Source organism: Cinclus cinclus, chromosome 6 (assembly GCF_963662255.1).
Source record: "Cinclus cinclus chromosome 6, bCinCin1.1, whole genome shotgun sequence".
Lineage (NCBI taxonomy): Eukaryota > Metazoa > Chordata > Aves > Passeriformes > Cinclidae > Cinclus > Cinclus cinclus.
In genome coordinates, this window is record NC_085051.1 from 12236929 (window position 1) to 12253355 (window position 16427).

At 45.5% G+C, this 16427-nt stretch overlaps 1 protein-coding gene across 1 annotated transcript; it reads left to right on the forward strand.

Annotated features, from left to right (window-relative positions):
* The first annotated feature begins 87 nt into the window (after positions 1-87).
* Positions 88-16185, forward strand: LMO1 (LIM domain only 1). The gene is made up of 3 exons (XM_062494544.1): positions 88-293; positions 11110-11235; positions 15724-16185. The coding sequence occupies exons 1-3, from the start codon at positions 88-90 to the stop codon at positions 15827-15829; spliced, it is 438 nt and encodes a 145-aa protein (XP_062350528.1). The 3' UTR covers positions 15830-16185.
* Positions 16186-16427: the final 242 nt, after the last annotated feature.

Below are 16427 nucleotides of genomic sequence, written 5' to 3' on the forward strand. Positions count from 1 at the left end.
GGTTTGCTCCCAGCTCTGCCTGCAGCCTCGCCGAGCTGTTGGGATGTCCTCTGAAGGAAGTGCTGTGCTTGCCTTGCAGGTGTGCCCATGCTATCCGTACAACCCAAAGGCAAGCAGAAGGGCTGCGCCGGCTGCAACCGAAAGATCAAGGACCGGTACCTGCTGAAGGCTCTGGATAAGTATTGGCATGAAGACTGTCTAAAGTGTGCCTGCTGTGACTGTCGTCTTGGAGAGGTTGGATCAACTCTTTACACAAAAGCAAATCTCATTCTCTGCCGCAGAGATTACCTGAGGTAAATAGAGGGACGTACTGCGGGCTCTTCCCAAAGCCTCTCAGCGTGCTGCCGGCTGTCTGGCTTCCTAAAAATGTGAAAACATGTGCTTGTGCATGGCCAGCCCTGCCCAGAAGAGACTGGAGTTTCTTTCACTGTCTAAGCAGAGCTTTTAGTTTGCACTTAGCATATTTTGTAGTCTGGGAGGTGAAATCTTGGTTTTAGGTAAAGATATAATGTGGAGGTCATGACTTTTTATTATTATTATTATTATTATTATTATTATTATTGTTATTATTATTATGGACCAACAAGAACAAACTCTGGTTGCTGAGTAAGTTAGGAAAAAACTCCTAATTCTCCTTGCATATCTCTGATGCTATGCTGCTGCGTATTGACTGAGACCTGACCAAACCTTTACCTTTTGTTTTTCAGCCATAGCTTTTAGAGAGAGTTCTAGTCTTGAGTAAGTTTCCTCCCAAGGGGCTCTTGTCTCTTCCCTAACTAAACGCAGCAAAACTCAAAAATTACAAATCAATTTCAAAAAATGTTTTTGTCTGAGGAAATCAGCAGAGGCCATCACTAGCTCAGAGTTAGAGCCATTCTGTCAGTGTGTGTCTGCAATATATAACAACATGTGGGGTTTTTTGCCTGGTGTGTATGGAGGTTTTGTGCAAAATAATTCATGCAAACATAAATTAATATTAATAAGACAGCAGGCCTAATGCAAACATTATTATGAGGGTCACACTGCAAAACACTCTGAGTTTTGCTTTGTTTTTCCTTTGGAAGAATGTACTTGATCTTCAGCTAATGTGTATGTTTTTTTTTATTTTACCTCAAGCACTGATAGCATTTCCCAGGCAAGCTCAACCAGCAAAACATCTGAAGCAAAACAAACCCAACACGCTGTTATAAGATAGGGAGGTAAAATGCCTTCTAACCTTGCAGTGTTCAGGGGCTGCCTAGATTAGTGTCAGTGCTCAGATGCTTCGTGTGTTTCAGTGTAAAACATATTTCTGAAAATCGTCAGTAAATATTTTCCTAGTAAACTTGAACAAACAAGTTTCTCCTTCTAAGGACAAGGGATTAAGTGCTGAGCCAGACAGAAGGGCTGAGTCCATCAGCTGCCATGTGGGAGCTGTCACCTTGCCCTTCAGCCCAGCAGTGCACAGGAACAACCTGCCCACAGGAGGGCTTTACAGCTGAAACTCCTCAGGGCACACACAAAATCTCCCAGCTGAAATTCTGCCACACAGGCAGCACTTGCAGCTCCACATCTGGTTAGGTGAGGTGCGTCTCCAAAATTTACATGAGGAAGGAGGAGCTTGGGTAAGGACGAGCTCATCTGAGGTGGAAAAGACAAGGTAAGCAGTCTTTGGAAAAAAGGGAGAAGGTGTGAAGAGGAAAGAGTTAACTATCTTCACTATAATGGAATAATTTTTGTACCTTCCTTAAATCTGAGTATTTACTAATGTCACTAGTCACTTGCTCTGGAGCCATCCTTAACCTTCTCTGTGCTAAGTTAAAAAAAATGAGCTCCAGAAAGTTCAAATTCAATGCAGAGATTTCCACCCCCAAATTAGCATTTTGGTTCTTCTTCTTCAGCTCAGCTATACTCTTTCTGTGTTGTGGACATAATTCTGTTGTGTCAGTGAAGATTTCAGTTCTTGATCTTCCCTTTCTGGAAGTCTATCATCACAGTATCACAATTGGGTCATGCTAGATACTATCACGGGGACACCCGAAATCTCTCAGGAGAGTTACTTCCAGGAATAGTTTTCTTTCCAGGAAGAACAGCTGCACTATTTTCTGAAGTATTTGTTTGTACTTTGTTTTGTTTATACATTATCTTTTCTTTATCTTGTTTGCACCCAGCTTGCCAAGTGATCCAGGTCTCTCCATCTGTCATCCTCCACTTCCTTATTTATCACTTGACTTTGTCATTTCTGGTCTTGAAAAAGTGTCATGTTTGTGGGTTTGGTTTTTTATTTTTTTTTTTAATTTGACCCTGAAGATAGATATTCAGCTTTATTCTATATGTTGCAGAACCCTGCTAGAAATACTGAGCTGGACAGTGTTTCCAATTGACATTTACTTTTTGAGACCTATGAGCCACTCCATGTTTTGTCCATTTAATAAGCACCGTATTGATTTTGGTTTATGCTAGTTTCATAACAAAAATAACGTGTGGCATCAAACCAGACGTGTTAAAGTGCCAAAGGACAGCAGTATTGATGCTGTTAGGTTTAGAAGGACCTTTTTATCACTGGAGTTGTAGAGCACTTTCTTTCTTTCTTTCCTTGGTTTATCTTGAGAATGACGCTTTGAGGTAGAAAAGCTTTATCTGTGATTTTCCCTCTGGCCCCTAGATGATGTGAATTTTCTGGGGCGCACCAGGAGCCTGTGCTGGAGATGGAAGAGAAGCCAGGCATTGCAGACTCCAGGAAAGTGGTCCATGTCCCAGTTTTGTGAGGAGAGGGCTGTTCATGACAAGAACCATGGAGTGCAACAGCTGGGACATGTGCTTGACCATGGCCATGCAGCTTCTGTCACAGTACCAGTTAAATGTGGTCTCTGGAACAAACTTCTGTGCCTGAAAGGTGTCTTGTAACACCTCTGTCACCCTTTTTAAGGTTGGGATAGTTCCTGGCCTGCTGAGGGGGCAGTCTGTTGGTTACACTGTGAAGAGTTATGTGGCCTTTATATTAAATATTTTTTCCCTTTATCTGAATTTAGGGTGTTAGAGTTTTGACTGGTTTTTTTTGTTGAGGAAGAAGAGTAGAATTGCCATATCCTGGGAAATCTGATTGAACTTCCTAGTTCAGCTAGGAAGGAATAACATTAATTCTGTAATTAGCCGTCAGCTGTTTAGGCAGCTTTACAGCTATCATGGCTTGTATTCTTACAAATAAGTGAATTTATTTTATACTGGGGTTTCTTGAGGGGTTTTGCTGAACTCCTGGGGTCTGTTCCCTTGATGCTAAGGAACCCTTTCAGGTGCCCAGGATAGGAATAAGGGCATTGCTGCTCAGTCCCATATTTATAGAAGCATAAAGCAATTTTTTTGCTTTAAATATCTTGTGTTGGCTTTTACACATAATATTTCTTTCTTTCTCAATTTTAACTATTAGTTCTATTAATAGAAGGAGCTAAAGTTGCTATCACGATTTTCTCTACTGTCTGTTTCCTCCAGGTAGTTTGAATTATTCTTCTTGGAGAATTAACTATTCCCGTCATTAAATAATTCCTTCACGTTAGTAGTTTTAAAGTTTCTATCCACATTTTTTCTTCCTTGGTAAACAGCTCACAATGTTTGGTCTACTAGTCAAATTTTAGCAGAACTCATTCCTAAAAATAGCTTTTCACACTTCCCACTGTAGTTGCACCATAAAGGGAGCACTTTACCAGGAGAACAGTCAGAGGAATTCAGTCAGAGGGCTCCTGGAGTATATTGTTGCCAATTTGCAGCTCTGGGACCCTGCTGTGCTACCCCTCCCCAGGGCAGGTGTCTATGAGCCACGGCCACTGAAGGGACTGGGGCTAGGGATGGACTTGGGTCAGGACAGGAGCAGTGCCAGCTCTTTCCCTGCTGTGGCACGTTCCTTTGGAGCTGGCTTTGTCCCAGGCACTGGGAACACGGTGGGCTGCCAGCCCTGTGTGCTGACCCTCAGTGGGTTTGCAGCAGAAATCTTTTCCACCGTGTTCCAGGAGCTGCAAGCAGACCAGAGCCCGATCATTTGTTTCAAAAGATAAACTGTCGTCATTGCTTGTGAAGGAGCATTTGTTAACCTTCACTTTTCATAAAACACTTTCTTGCTCATTTTTTAATCATGAAAGATGAAATTGGATCTCGAGTTGTTATCCTTGTGGTATCACCTCAGTCTCCAGCTGTGTCTCGATGTATCTTTCAATACATTTCATCTCAGCAAATAGATTTACCATTTGTTTCATAATCACAGTTCCAGCATTCCTACCTCTAATTATTTTTGATAAGCAAATGCTATTGAAGGAACTGCTTCTGGGACAGAGCAGCTTAGCATGCAGGCTCAGATGGCTCCTCGCAGCCCCCACGCAGCGATGTGTGTTTGTTCCGAGACATAATTAAACATTTCACCGAGCTCCGCTTCACAGGGACGGGCTGGGTGTTGCATCAGGATTTCCCGTGAGGAGCTGACAACTTAAATTTCACTGTGAAGTGCTGATGAAGAACGTGATTTTTCCTTTTTACTCAGCATGGTGCCCTCACACGAGCAAAGGCGAGTCGGGCTTGCTTTGAGAGGAGCAGAACTGTTGCTTCTGCATGTTTGATATGTTGGTGTTGGGAAAGTTTTTCATCCTGTAAACTGATTGGGGCCTTAATTAGACTCCAAAGAAAGCTCAAAACCTGCATTTAAAAATGATGGTGAATCAGTAAAAGACAAGGGCTTTCTGGGAAACCCTGTTGCTGTTCTTAGTGAGTTTCACAGCAGCTCTTTTCACCCGCTTTCCCATGTGTTTGGATCAGGGCTGCAAACTCAGCATGGCATCACTCTCCACCTGGTGTTGGTGCAGAGCAGCCCTCTGCATGCCACCTGAGGGGTAGGGACCTCCTGGCAGGACTGCCATCCCCTGTCACCCCTCAGCGCTGTCTGTATCGCAGAAGGTTCAACCCCACCCTTGCAGCTCCTGCTTCAAATGTCTCAGAGGCCGAGTCCTTTGGTTTTTGCTCTGCTCCAGACACCCCCGGGCATTCATTCTGTCAGTGAATCACTTTCAGGAGCCCTTTAGGTGAAGCGTTCTGTATCTGGCCAATATGCAGGGTTTAATTTTCTTGTGGGATGAGAGCACGAACACGGGTGCCCTGCTCTGGTGGCACAGGAGGATGCGGACAAATTCCCTCCTCCTGGTGGCCTTCCCCAAGTCAGTGACAACAGCCCTGAGCCAAACCACTAAACCACGGCTGGCTGTGTGAGAACAAGCCTTTGGGAACTGGGACGTGTGTGCCCCAACAGGCAGAATTTCAGTTAATCTCCCCAGGACACCACTAATGCTCGGAATGTGGCTTTAACCCGCAGAAGCTGCAGCACCTTTGAAGTAGGAAGGAGAGAATTTGGGATATTTTTTCCCTCTGGAGAAGCACAGTGTGCATGTATGCACTGAGAGCAGGCCCTGCTGGATTTTCAAGGGCCATGTTTAGTGTGGGTAGGAGAGGTATAAATGCAGTGTGGCTGAACAAATGGTGTCTGCTCCGAGCCTAAAAATGTCACTAAGCTGAAGTGCTGCTTGTGCCTTGCAATAGGGAGCACCTTGCATGCTGCATAGGACACCCTCACTTCTACACTTTGTGTCTGTACAGACTAAGGAGGATTAATTAGGCTCAAAATACAATGTGCCTTGGCAACTATGCTGTGCTTTGTGATGTTAAAATACAGATTTTTATTTTTTCCCCCTGCAGTAGCTGGTCCAGGACTTTCTCACAGCCTGTGCCCGTACTTGGTTTGTTTGTTTGCTTTCTGCCCTTTGTTTGTTTTTTTTTTTTTTTTTCCATCTCCTCAACTTCTCACTGAGGAGGAAAGCTAATGGGCAGTAATTCTGCCTGGCTGTGGTACACCAGCATGTCCCTAGCACTTTCAGCTTTGCTGTATTTAAACTCTCCTAAGAGGATGTTGATACACTTGTGTTCAGCAGTGCCAGAGCAGGGATGGGTTTAAGGTCAGCAGTTCCAGTTATACCATGGGAAGGGCTGGGGCAGGGGAGGAGGGCTTGGTCTTCTCCTACCTGCTCATGGTCCCAACCCCTCTGCAAATACCCACTGAAAATATGGAGGGAGAGGCCAAAGGAGTGAAATTAAGTGACCATTCAGATGTCTCCTTCAAGTGAAAACAGACTCCCTTGAGCAACCTTGAAGTTCAGGCCCAGTAGTCTCTGAACCAGTGTGGTCACTTGGCCAGGGGCTGTTTTATACTGGTTCAACTCCCCCTGCTAAGCTGTCCTTGAATGCCAAACCCTTTGGCATGCAAGATGTAAATTCTTTGGGATTGAACTTGAAGGCTTCATGAGAGGACAGCTTGACCAACTTCATTAGTATCAAAATGCATTTCCTTTCCTTCAGCTGACATGACTTCCCACTGCAGCACTGACAACAGTGTCCTGGGCAGGAGGGTGCGCCGGTTAACATGTATTTACCATGCTGAATTTCCTATCACTGAGGCTTTCTCTAATATTACACAAAGGCTAATTACAGCAAAGTTGTCTGAAGTTGCTTTTAAGCTTATTCTTTTTATCTTTTTAAGTGATGTTCACGCTTTCCCTGCATTTATTGGTATATTCAATGCTCCAGTCAAATCACACTTGTAGCTCAGCCTATTTCTAATAACCAGAGATAGGAAAAAAATCAAATTTCAGTGTTTAAGAGCCACCCTCACTGAAAAACCAGTTGGTGGTTTGTTTCAAAAGGTAGGGGCAAAACCATTTCTTTTCATGAGGATAGATTTCAGGTGTATAAAGCAAGTCTTGTTCTACAGTAGGCCCTGATGAAACTAAGAAATAAACAGCAGCAGGTCGATAGGGAAGGTGTATGGGAAAACCTATTTCACCTTCTGGCTGGGGAGGATATGAGCATGGAGTTCCACAGCTCTTCTAAAACTTGTATATCCACATAATATGGGTATATAAATATATAGAAAAATATGCAGTTGTACGTAATATCTACAAAAGTAGATATTTATCTGTAGGTTAGTGTTTAATCCTCCTTCAGTTCATAATTCTTGTTTTTCAGTGTTGACAGAACGTTTTTTTGTGGGGGCAGAGGGGAATTATCAGTCTCCACTCAGTTGTTCGAATTTTGAACTTGTTTTGTTCTTGTGTTTAAAAAAATCCAATTGATACTGCCAACCTTTCCTTTCTGTACCATTCATTATTTTTATGTGCCTGTCCCGCTTCCTCTTTTTTTGTCTCCTATGAAGTCAACAGCTCCAAAATTCTTGCACTTTCTGTGGAGGGAAGATTTTTCTCCTTTTTTGACTGCAAGCTGCTATCTAGTCAGACACCAGGCTAGAGGGGGTGAGAAGAAATAAGGACTCTCTCCTTGTAGGCAATGACTAAACCAGATTGTTGTTCCTAGTGGAGACAGAAATACGCAAACAAGTTCTCACTTTAGCCTCCCCTGAACATCTTGGTTGAACAAAAAAATCTGTTAAAAGGTGCTAAACTTAACCTTTTCATATGAGAAGTTTCTTCCTGTTTTCCCTACAGTAAGAACCCTTTACCATTCTTCCCCCTCTCCCAAAAAAAAAAAAAACCAAAAACAAAACAAAACAAAACAAAAAAAAAAAAAAAAAAAAACAAAAAAAAACCCTGCAGGGTGCTGTGACATTACTATGGTTTGAATTAATTTGAGGTGTACTCACGGAGCTGTTGAGATCTGGATCCCCATGCACAAGACTGCTCTTTAGCCCAGACAAGACTATGTAAGCCCCATCCTTTAAGAGTTACCTACTGCTCCCAGGAGCGCTGCCTTGTTTTCCCATTAATTCATTTGCATTCAGGGCTGCTCCTGTATGCCAATTAGCTTTAATTTTTACTATACACACTGACATCAATGGCCAATGAGAACAGGGCATAGCAGGGTTTTTAGTGTGTCCATAAACTACAGAAAATTGTCCTTGGACAAACTCCTGCTTTTGGACTGGCTGACAACAATAGACATGGTTAAGTTCAGGCTAAGAGCCATTAAACATAATTACTACCACAGGGTAAAAGTTTAATTGTGCTAAACTTTAAATCTGCATAGTCTATGCTTATTTACAAGCTGGCTGGGTCTTCCTGTTACATAAGGGGGAATAAATCTGTACTTAAAAATTGTTGCCTTTTAACTTCAAAGGAAAGTGAATAAATAGGGATTTTTAGAAGAAGCAAAACAACCCCAAACTGAAAACTTTCTGTATTTCCAGCTTCTTTTATGCCAGTGGCCCTGAGCTGGTACGTGGAGGCTAAACATCTTCTGATAGATTTTTCTAATGTGCTTCAACTTCATGTGTGAGAGAGTGCTGCATCTATTACAAAGGTGTCTGGGGGACAGAATGCAGATCAGTTTGTGGGGTTATTTTGAATTTAACCACAGATGGGGCTTGGGGCAGAAGATTTTTCCTCCTGCTCCTTATCTTCTCTCCCTCCTTCCAATAATGTTAAGCTCCCCACTTCAGGAGGCTTCAGCTGAAGTAGCTTCTGGATCAGGAGCTATCAGAGGTTGCAGGTTTTCTACAAGCAAACAAAAAAAAAGGCAAAAGACTCTGTTCATTTTGTGTTTTATTCCAACAGATTACAAAAAAGTCGTGTTCACTGAGCTACAAGTTACAGCATATTTTTAGAAGCGTGGTGAATACATGGGGCTCTAAATCACTCCCTGAAAAGCAGATTAAAATTAGGAGGTGCTAGAATAAGTGTGAAATGTTCATCTGTTGGGAAAGGGAGGGTATGGAGGACTGTGAAACTTGATAGAAGAGACAAAGATTAGCACGCTGACTCGCTGGAAGCCACATTATGTAGACATTAGAAGGCAACATGATTTCAGCTGGACAGAACATAAGCTTCAGATCTTATGCAAACAGTCAAAGCTGTTTAACAATTGGTTTACCCCCAAAACCCCTGAAAGGAGACAGGTGAATACGGTGCCAAATACATTTTTCATGTTTCTTAAGCTAACTGTTTAAATAGTTAAGTGAACATCTGTCCAAATTTCCCCATCATTTCCATTTAGAAAAGTCTCCTATTTGAAGGCTGAAGAAAAGCACCTGCTTAACAATGCAAATGGTGCTGTCTGGGGCCCCTTTTATTTTGTTTAATCTAGATTGAGCTCCACACAACTGTGATGCTAATGAATAATGGATATTTTATACTTGTGCATGTAGCAGTGCTGGGCACAGAGCAAATCTAGGATTAACCTCCCAGTTTCCCTGCCTAATGCATTTGACTCATTTTTTTGAGTTGGCTGTTACTTGGGTACTCTAAAAACGGATGCCTGGTTTTATGGGAAATGGGAAAATCCTGGCAAAAGCTGTCAGGCTTTGCTGTGCCCAAGTGGAAAAGGGCAGCTAGGCTGAGGAAGGATGTTTGGAGTAATGCCTTGATTTGTGAGTGGGTGCTGAATGAGAGATAGGGTGTTCCAGGGTGGAGACCTGGATGCTTTTCAGTACTGCATTTTTCCAGTCTGGTCTGCTGGCATTAGCAGCCCAGGCCCGTGCCCAGCTGCCTCCCCTGCCTGTGGGGCCAGGAGCAAGAGGGGTCAGCTTGAAGGGAGAAAGGGACTGCCTTTTGCTGGTGCAAATTATACAGCTGGGATTTCACTCCGCCTTTCAGCATTCAGATGGTGGAATCATGGGGGAAGAAATTTTGGTACTCCCTTTGCAGATTTTCCGTGCTGCATGAGTGTTTCTGTTCTGGTTTGTATGGTTTAGCTCTCAGGGAAAACATTGTGCCGTTACTTCATAGGAAGGCCTGGGATTTTCCAGCCAGGCCTAATGAGAGACCACTAATACCACTTCTAAAGAAAAAGAAGAGTGGGCTTTCTTACAGCTGGAGAGCGAGCTGACTTCAGGAGCACGGCACTGTAGGAGGGTGAGAGAGTTGTGTGGAGGTTTCTATAACACTGCTGGGTGTTCTAATTCACAATTACTGGCCAGTAATAATTAGTATTGATTAGCCTGGCAAATTGCAGGTTTAGAAATTGGTTATGGATTTTCCTGATGCTTCTCATCTGCGTGTTGTGGAATCAGCCAGAACCGATGGCTCGAAACAAACCATGAGCCCAGATCTGTCCGCGGGCAGCGGCGCGTTGCGTGCACGGAGAGAGCTAACGGCCAGCAGGGATCGTACGTCTTGAGGCTCATCACCCCCAAAATGCCATTTCTATCCTCTTCTAGGCAAAGTGACTAACCACGTGTGACCAGAGGCTGGGGTGAACCTTGGTTCTGTCAGCCTGTGGCTCCGTGTGGCTGTTACGCCGCGGTGGCACCGAGCCCCTGGCACACGCAGGGTCTGCAGGGACACCGCGGGCAAGGGGGCCCTGGAAGGATGCCACAGTCTTGGTCGAGTCCCCCAGCAGGAGCTGCAACAGCAGCAGACATCTGGGGAGACAGATAGTGAAAGCCAAGATGAAAATGGCAAAGCTTCCAGTGCTGAAGGGCTGTCCTGGAGGGGCAGGGAGCTGAAGTGGAACGGCTGAGCATGCTGTTCAGGCTGCCGTGGAAGGGCTTAGCTGGCTCCCTGGAGGGCTGGAGGAGGGGGGCACAGCCAGGGAGCAGGGCTTGCTCTCTGAGGTGCCTGGTGAAACGCAGTGCGCTCATTGCAAGAGAAGAGAAGTCGTGCTTTTTCTTTTTAAGCATCAGGTGAGTGAGGTTCTTCCTGAGCTCTGTCACGGCGCTGCTCATCAGGATTGACAAAGTTTGCAGGACACGTGTGTCCTGCTGCCAGCCTGTCCCTCCGTCATGCTGTGGCCAAGCCCATGTGGAGCAGGACGGGCAGCTGCCAGCACCTACCCCAACGCTGCAGAGAGGCAGATAGTTTTTGACTGAAATTTTGTGAGCCCCAAAATAGTGCTGTAAGTGTTTAATGCTTTTCTCCATTAGACAGCAAATTAGCCCTAGGCTCACAAACCAAATGAAGTTTCATCTCGACGATCGGAGCCTGCTCACCAGGCAGTTTTATCCCAAGTTCCTGCACGCTGGTTGGTCAGTGAAATGGAGACTGCAACTTCTATTTATTGGTGCAATACAGTATTTGATACTGCTAATTACACTTAATTAGTCCTTCCACCATTTAATTAAAATGGCTTCTAATGATTGTGCTTCTTTGGCAGGCTCTTTGGTACCACCGGGAATTGTGCTGCCTGCAGTAAGCTGATCCCTGCCTTTGAGATGGTGATGAGGGCCAGAGATAATGTTTACCATTTGGACTGCTTTGCCTGTCAGCTCTGCAACCAGCGGTGAGGACACAGTTATTGTACACACAAACTAATTTATACCTTTGCCCACGAAACAGGGGAAATGTTTGATGTGCTCTGCCTGCCTGGGCCTCGCAGCCTGCAGGCAGGGCTGGGGCTGGGCTGCCAGGCTGACCTGGGGATGCGTGTAAGTACCTGTAGCCCTTTTAGTGCAAATCCCCTTGGACCTGGTGGGAGTTGGAGGGGCAAGGGGGGGGACACAGACCCAGCCTGTACAGCTGCTGCTGAATAAAACAAACTGCTCCAGCGTCCTTTCAGGAGCTAGCCTTTTTGCAGAAGGCAGATGATGGAGAATGAAGCTCCTCTGGCAAACTGACGTTATCTCACTTAAATCACGTTTCTGTCACGCTCAAAACTGGGGGTGGAAGAGAAGAATGATAAAGAGAAGGGACAGGAAGGAGAAAAATACTCTGGCTAAGCCCTTTGCAACACGAGGAGGAAATCCCTTTAGTTGTTGTGTAATTAATAGGGGATCTTGGTGGTATAATTTTGAGCAGGGCTTATGTATTTCTGCAGAGTGGAAAATGGGCATCAGCGAGTATAATAAAGGGCCATGCACAGTGTTTTCACCTGAACTACCTGTAGCCAGTTGAGTTTGGGAGGGCTGTGAAAAATCTTCCCAGCACCGTGTTTGTTGATCATTGCAGACAGAATGGAGGCCCACGGGAGCAGATGTGATACTGTGTCACCTTCTGATGCACCCATCCGTGTCCCTCCTTGTCTAAGATAGACCTGGAACTGCTTGCAGTTCTTGCTGCTTGCTTAGTCAGGCTGTAGTGACTGCCCAGGGTCCAAGGGCTGTGCAGGTGTTCCTGTTCTGGATCTGTGGTTGTGTTTCCCAAAGATGAAACTAGGATGCAGTGCCTCATCCCCTGGGAAAGTGTGAGAGAGATGACAAAACTTGTGGGAAGACAGAGAACCCAATCCTGTAAAAGTCAAGCTAAAATCCCGACTTAAACATTCTTTGCTCACTCTAGAAAAGAGTCACAGTGGGATCTGTCATGAAGCAGCCGTACATGTGTGTGAATGCCAGCCCCTGCCAGCTCCCCTCTAAACTTGGGGGATGCTGCCCGGTCCTGCTCCCGCACCCTCCGGCCGTGGCTCAGCCCCGAGATGGATTCGGTGCCAGAGCCCGGAGGAGATGGCTTTGCTGGCTCTCCCTGGAGGCGGGGGCGGTGTTTATTGGAGGTACAGGTATTTTTCGGTGTTATTCCCGCGGATGCTGTCGCCGGCACGGGCGCAGTGGCAGTGCCGGGGCGGCAGTGACATCTAGTGGCACCTGGCCTTGGGCTCCGTGCGGATCTTCCAGCTGCCCGGTTCGGTTTTGTGACTCCGGAACTCAGGGCGGATCCCCCCTGTTCCCCCGAGATGCTCCTTTCCGTGCTGCTGCCATCCCCAGGCGCTTCTGGGGTTTGTCTCCCTAGTTTGTCTCGGGAGTGTTGCGGGTGCTGCCGGGCTCAGCCCTCCGCATCAGCTCTTTTCAGCCTCCTGACGATTCCCGGGCGGGACAGGGCTGCTCCCAAACTCCACACCGAGCCTGGGGCTGGAGCATTACAAATGTCCCTTCAGGCAGCCCTGGCTGCACAGTCAGGAGTGCTGGTTGTCCTTGGAGTCTGCAGGCTGAATATCTCTCACCAAACCCCTTCTTCACCTCTCTTCTCTCCCAGAAAATCCTAGTGCTGCCTAGTTTTCATTCTCGGTTATTTCTTTTAAATTTCGCCCTTTGTTTCAAAGGCTCCAAAGCACCTCTCTGCCTCCCTTCCCTCTTCAGTTGCCAGTGTGGTCCCACTCTGTCCTTCAGACAACCTCCAGGGCTGTCAGTGTCCAGCAGGAGAGTGCAGGTCATCCCCCCCGTTCTGGCAGAGTTGTGCTGGGATGCACAAGGGATTTGTTCAGTTTGTGAGGGACTGAGTTGTTCTGAAAGATGGCCTATGTGTAGATTCTTACTTTTGGCTAAGGACAGCGGGCTGCCAGTTTTTCTGACTTACTCTAGAGATTTGGGCTTGAAAGAGCAGAATGTAAGAGACAGCACTGGATGCTGAACTGAGAACAGTGAAATTAGGTAACCCTAAAGTCAAAATTGCAGAGGTAAATGCCAGTTCTGGTTCTGAATTGGAAATATCACCTGAAACCCTGTCTTGTTCTTCAGTTCTGAAAAGATGTGATGATGAAGGCCTTTCCTTAGTTCTCCACCAGCTTGTTTGCCCTTCTATAGTGGGACTCTGTATAGAGTGATAAATCTATCACAGCAAAATCTCTAATAATTTTTACCAAGTGTGCAATGTTTTCATAACTTTTTTTCCCTGAAACATCAGTATTGCATCAAGTCCTGCATTACCCCTCAGCCTACCATGCTTTAAACTCTTCTGAAGTCATCATGGTCATTGCAGTGCTGAATAAAAGCTGGTCACTGGCTGATAGATCAGTGTTACAAGGGTTGCAGGAAATCCAGCTGCTTCTCTTGCCATTATCTGAAGTGTGGGTTTGCTTGGAAGGAAATCACTTTAACAAATGGCAGAGTGGGTTCAGCACCTATTTCTCACTGCTGCTGGCTGGAATTTGATCTCCCAGATGGGCTCTGCAACATCCCTGCTGTGAGCATGGGGACCGGCAGTGTGAAACTGGGCCTGAAGTCACCCTGTTAAATTATCTCTCTCCAGCTGGGGTGCATCAGCTGAAGAGATCCTAGTTTACTGGTGAGTTTGCAGGACTGGCAGGTAGAAACAGTTGCCTTTCCAGTGAATCAAGCCCTTGTCCCAAAATTTCGTGTCACATTAGGGTACCCCTGTAGAGCATTTTGGTTCCCATATACTTGTACACACCCCCACACCTTCCAGCTCCCAAATTCTACAGCTCCTCCTTTGGTTCCTCTACACTCAAAACCAGGTTTAACTGATGATGATGCTGGTGGCAAGAGTAATTTTTGCATTTCTCTTTCTGGAGATTTATATGGCACTTAAGGTGGGGATAAGCAGTGAAAAGCAAGCCACTGTGTCTGTTATTTTTTGTGAGCAAACCTGCTCCTGGGGAAGGTGGTGTTAAGGAGAGTGTGTGTAGTACAGTTTTTACCATAAAAGCTGTTAATTGAAATTAGAAATGTTTTTTATCTTTTTGATATACAGAAAAGGTTTAATATAAAAACTACTAGACCATGTGCCACAGAGGGAAGAGGATGGAAGGTCTTCGGTGAGCTATAAAATGTGAACCAGTGTCCAGTTCTCTCTGTACCAACTTGGCAAATTAATCAGCTTATTTGCAAGCGTCCAGTTAGAGAAAACTTCTGCCTGTGTTGGACCTATAAAGGAGCTCTGAAATTATCAGTCCTGCAGAAAATACTTAGTTTTATGGAGATGCTCTGCCTGAAGCTGCCTGAGTTACAGATGATGAAAGCACTTTAGACAAGGGGTGGCACTGCCTGGGAGCAGGGAAATGGGCATTTGAGGTCTGCTAAGTCTCCTGAGGATGGGGTCACCTCCAATGATCTTCCTTCAAAGCCCTGTAGATATCTGGCCTTGCCAGAGGCTGGTAGCTACCCCTTCCTCTCAGTACAGAGCTGCCTTGAGGCATGGTGCCTGACCCAGGGTGTCTCTCTGCTGTAGGGACCTGAGGCTGATTCCACACTCAGCTCTTGGGGCAGCCTGTGCTCTGGTCTGTCATTGCCCTGCCAGTGTGCTGAACAAAAAGCAGCCCCCAAATTGGGTGCAGAGAACATTATTTGTTATCTTAAGAAGTAAAGATCAGCTTGTGATTCCTGAGCAAGCAGGCATGGTAGAAAAAGCTATTGGCTGTCAATTCACACATCTCTGATCTTATATGTGGAACTTTTTTGACCTTAATGGTCAAATAAAATTGTTAAATATCACAAGCTTCTCTGTCAACTTCAAGACAAACAGAACAATTTACATGGTATATAGAGAGCAGTGCCCTTCGCTCAATGAAGATAAAGGTTAGGAGTCCAGCCACCGAGAAATTTCTATTTATTGTTCAGCACTGTACACAAGGGGGTGAGGGAGGACTTAATAGCCAGTCCTTGCCTGGAAATTAGTGTAAATACTGCTTCACCCGAGGGAACTGTGGAAATGTGGATACCAGCAAAAACTTCAAATAGGCTCCGTGTAATATTGCCTGCTTGATTTCCTGGCTGGAGAGCCAACATCTCTTGTCTGCAGGGACAAATCCCTTAACTGCTCCCAACCTCCTCCTGCAGCTGGCACGGGACTGCAAAGAGTGGGACCTGCTCCCCAAGCTGCTCCTTATGGCTTTGGCGGGGAAAGGGACAGCAAAACCCTCAATGGCAAAGGGGAGAAGCACTGGCAGAGCTGGAAATCAAACCCTGCTCACCAGAGTCACTTTCAGACCCAAACTGCCTCAAATTCCCCCCCTTCTGATGTCTGTTCATACTCACACCCACTACTCCTTTTTTTTTTTTGGTTTATTTTTTTTTTTTGTTTGTTTTTTTTAATCTTCCAGATTCTGCGTGGGAGACAAATTTTTCCTGAAGAACAACATGATCTTGTGTCAGATGGACTATGAGGAAGGGCAGCTGAACGGGAGCTTCGAGTCCCAGGTTCAATAACAGCCCCTGCTTCACTGGAGCACTGTGGGATGGGCGCTTGGCCGCACGAGCAGCGAGGGCGTCTGTCAGCTTGCCTGCAATATTTTTTTAATTCTTGGTCCAGAGAGGACTATATACATTGTAGTACTTTTCCCCCCCAACACAAAGCAGTTACAATTTTAGATGTACAGTTGTGCCTGCTTAGCTGAGCACTGCATTGCCTGTATGTTTGTGAGTTTTTGGGGTCTGGGGAGGGCTCTGTACAGTCTGTTTTCTGTATATAAACTGGAACATTTATTTTATGAAAAATGTAATGCAATTTTATTACTGGTGTGAATTAAAAATTATGAATGTTTCCTGGTCATCGTTGCTGTGGTTTCTTCCCTGTGTGGCAAAAGCCTGCATTTCCTGTGCTGTAACTGAGCAGACTATTGGAAACATGTACATAGGTCCCTGGAAACTGCACGGATCACAGCAGAGGCAGGTTCTCTCACAATAACTGGGGGAAATGCTGCTGCAGGGTTGTGGAGACTTCCATCCAACCACCTGCTTCCCTGTATAATGGGAAGGAATGAGCTAGGGGCAGGTGATGGCTGGGAACTGTCCCACCGAAGCTGCT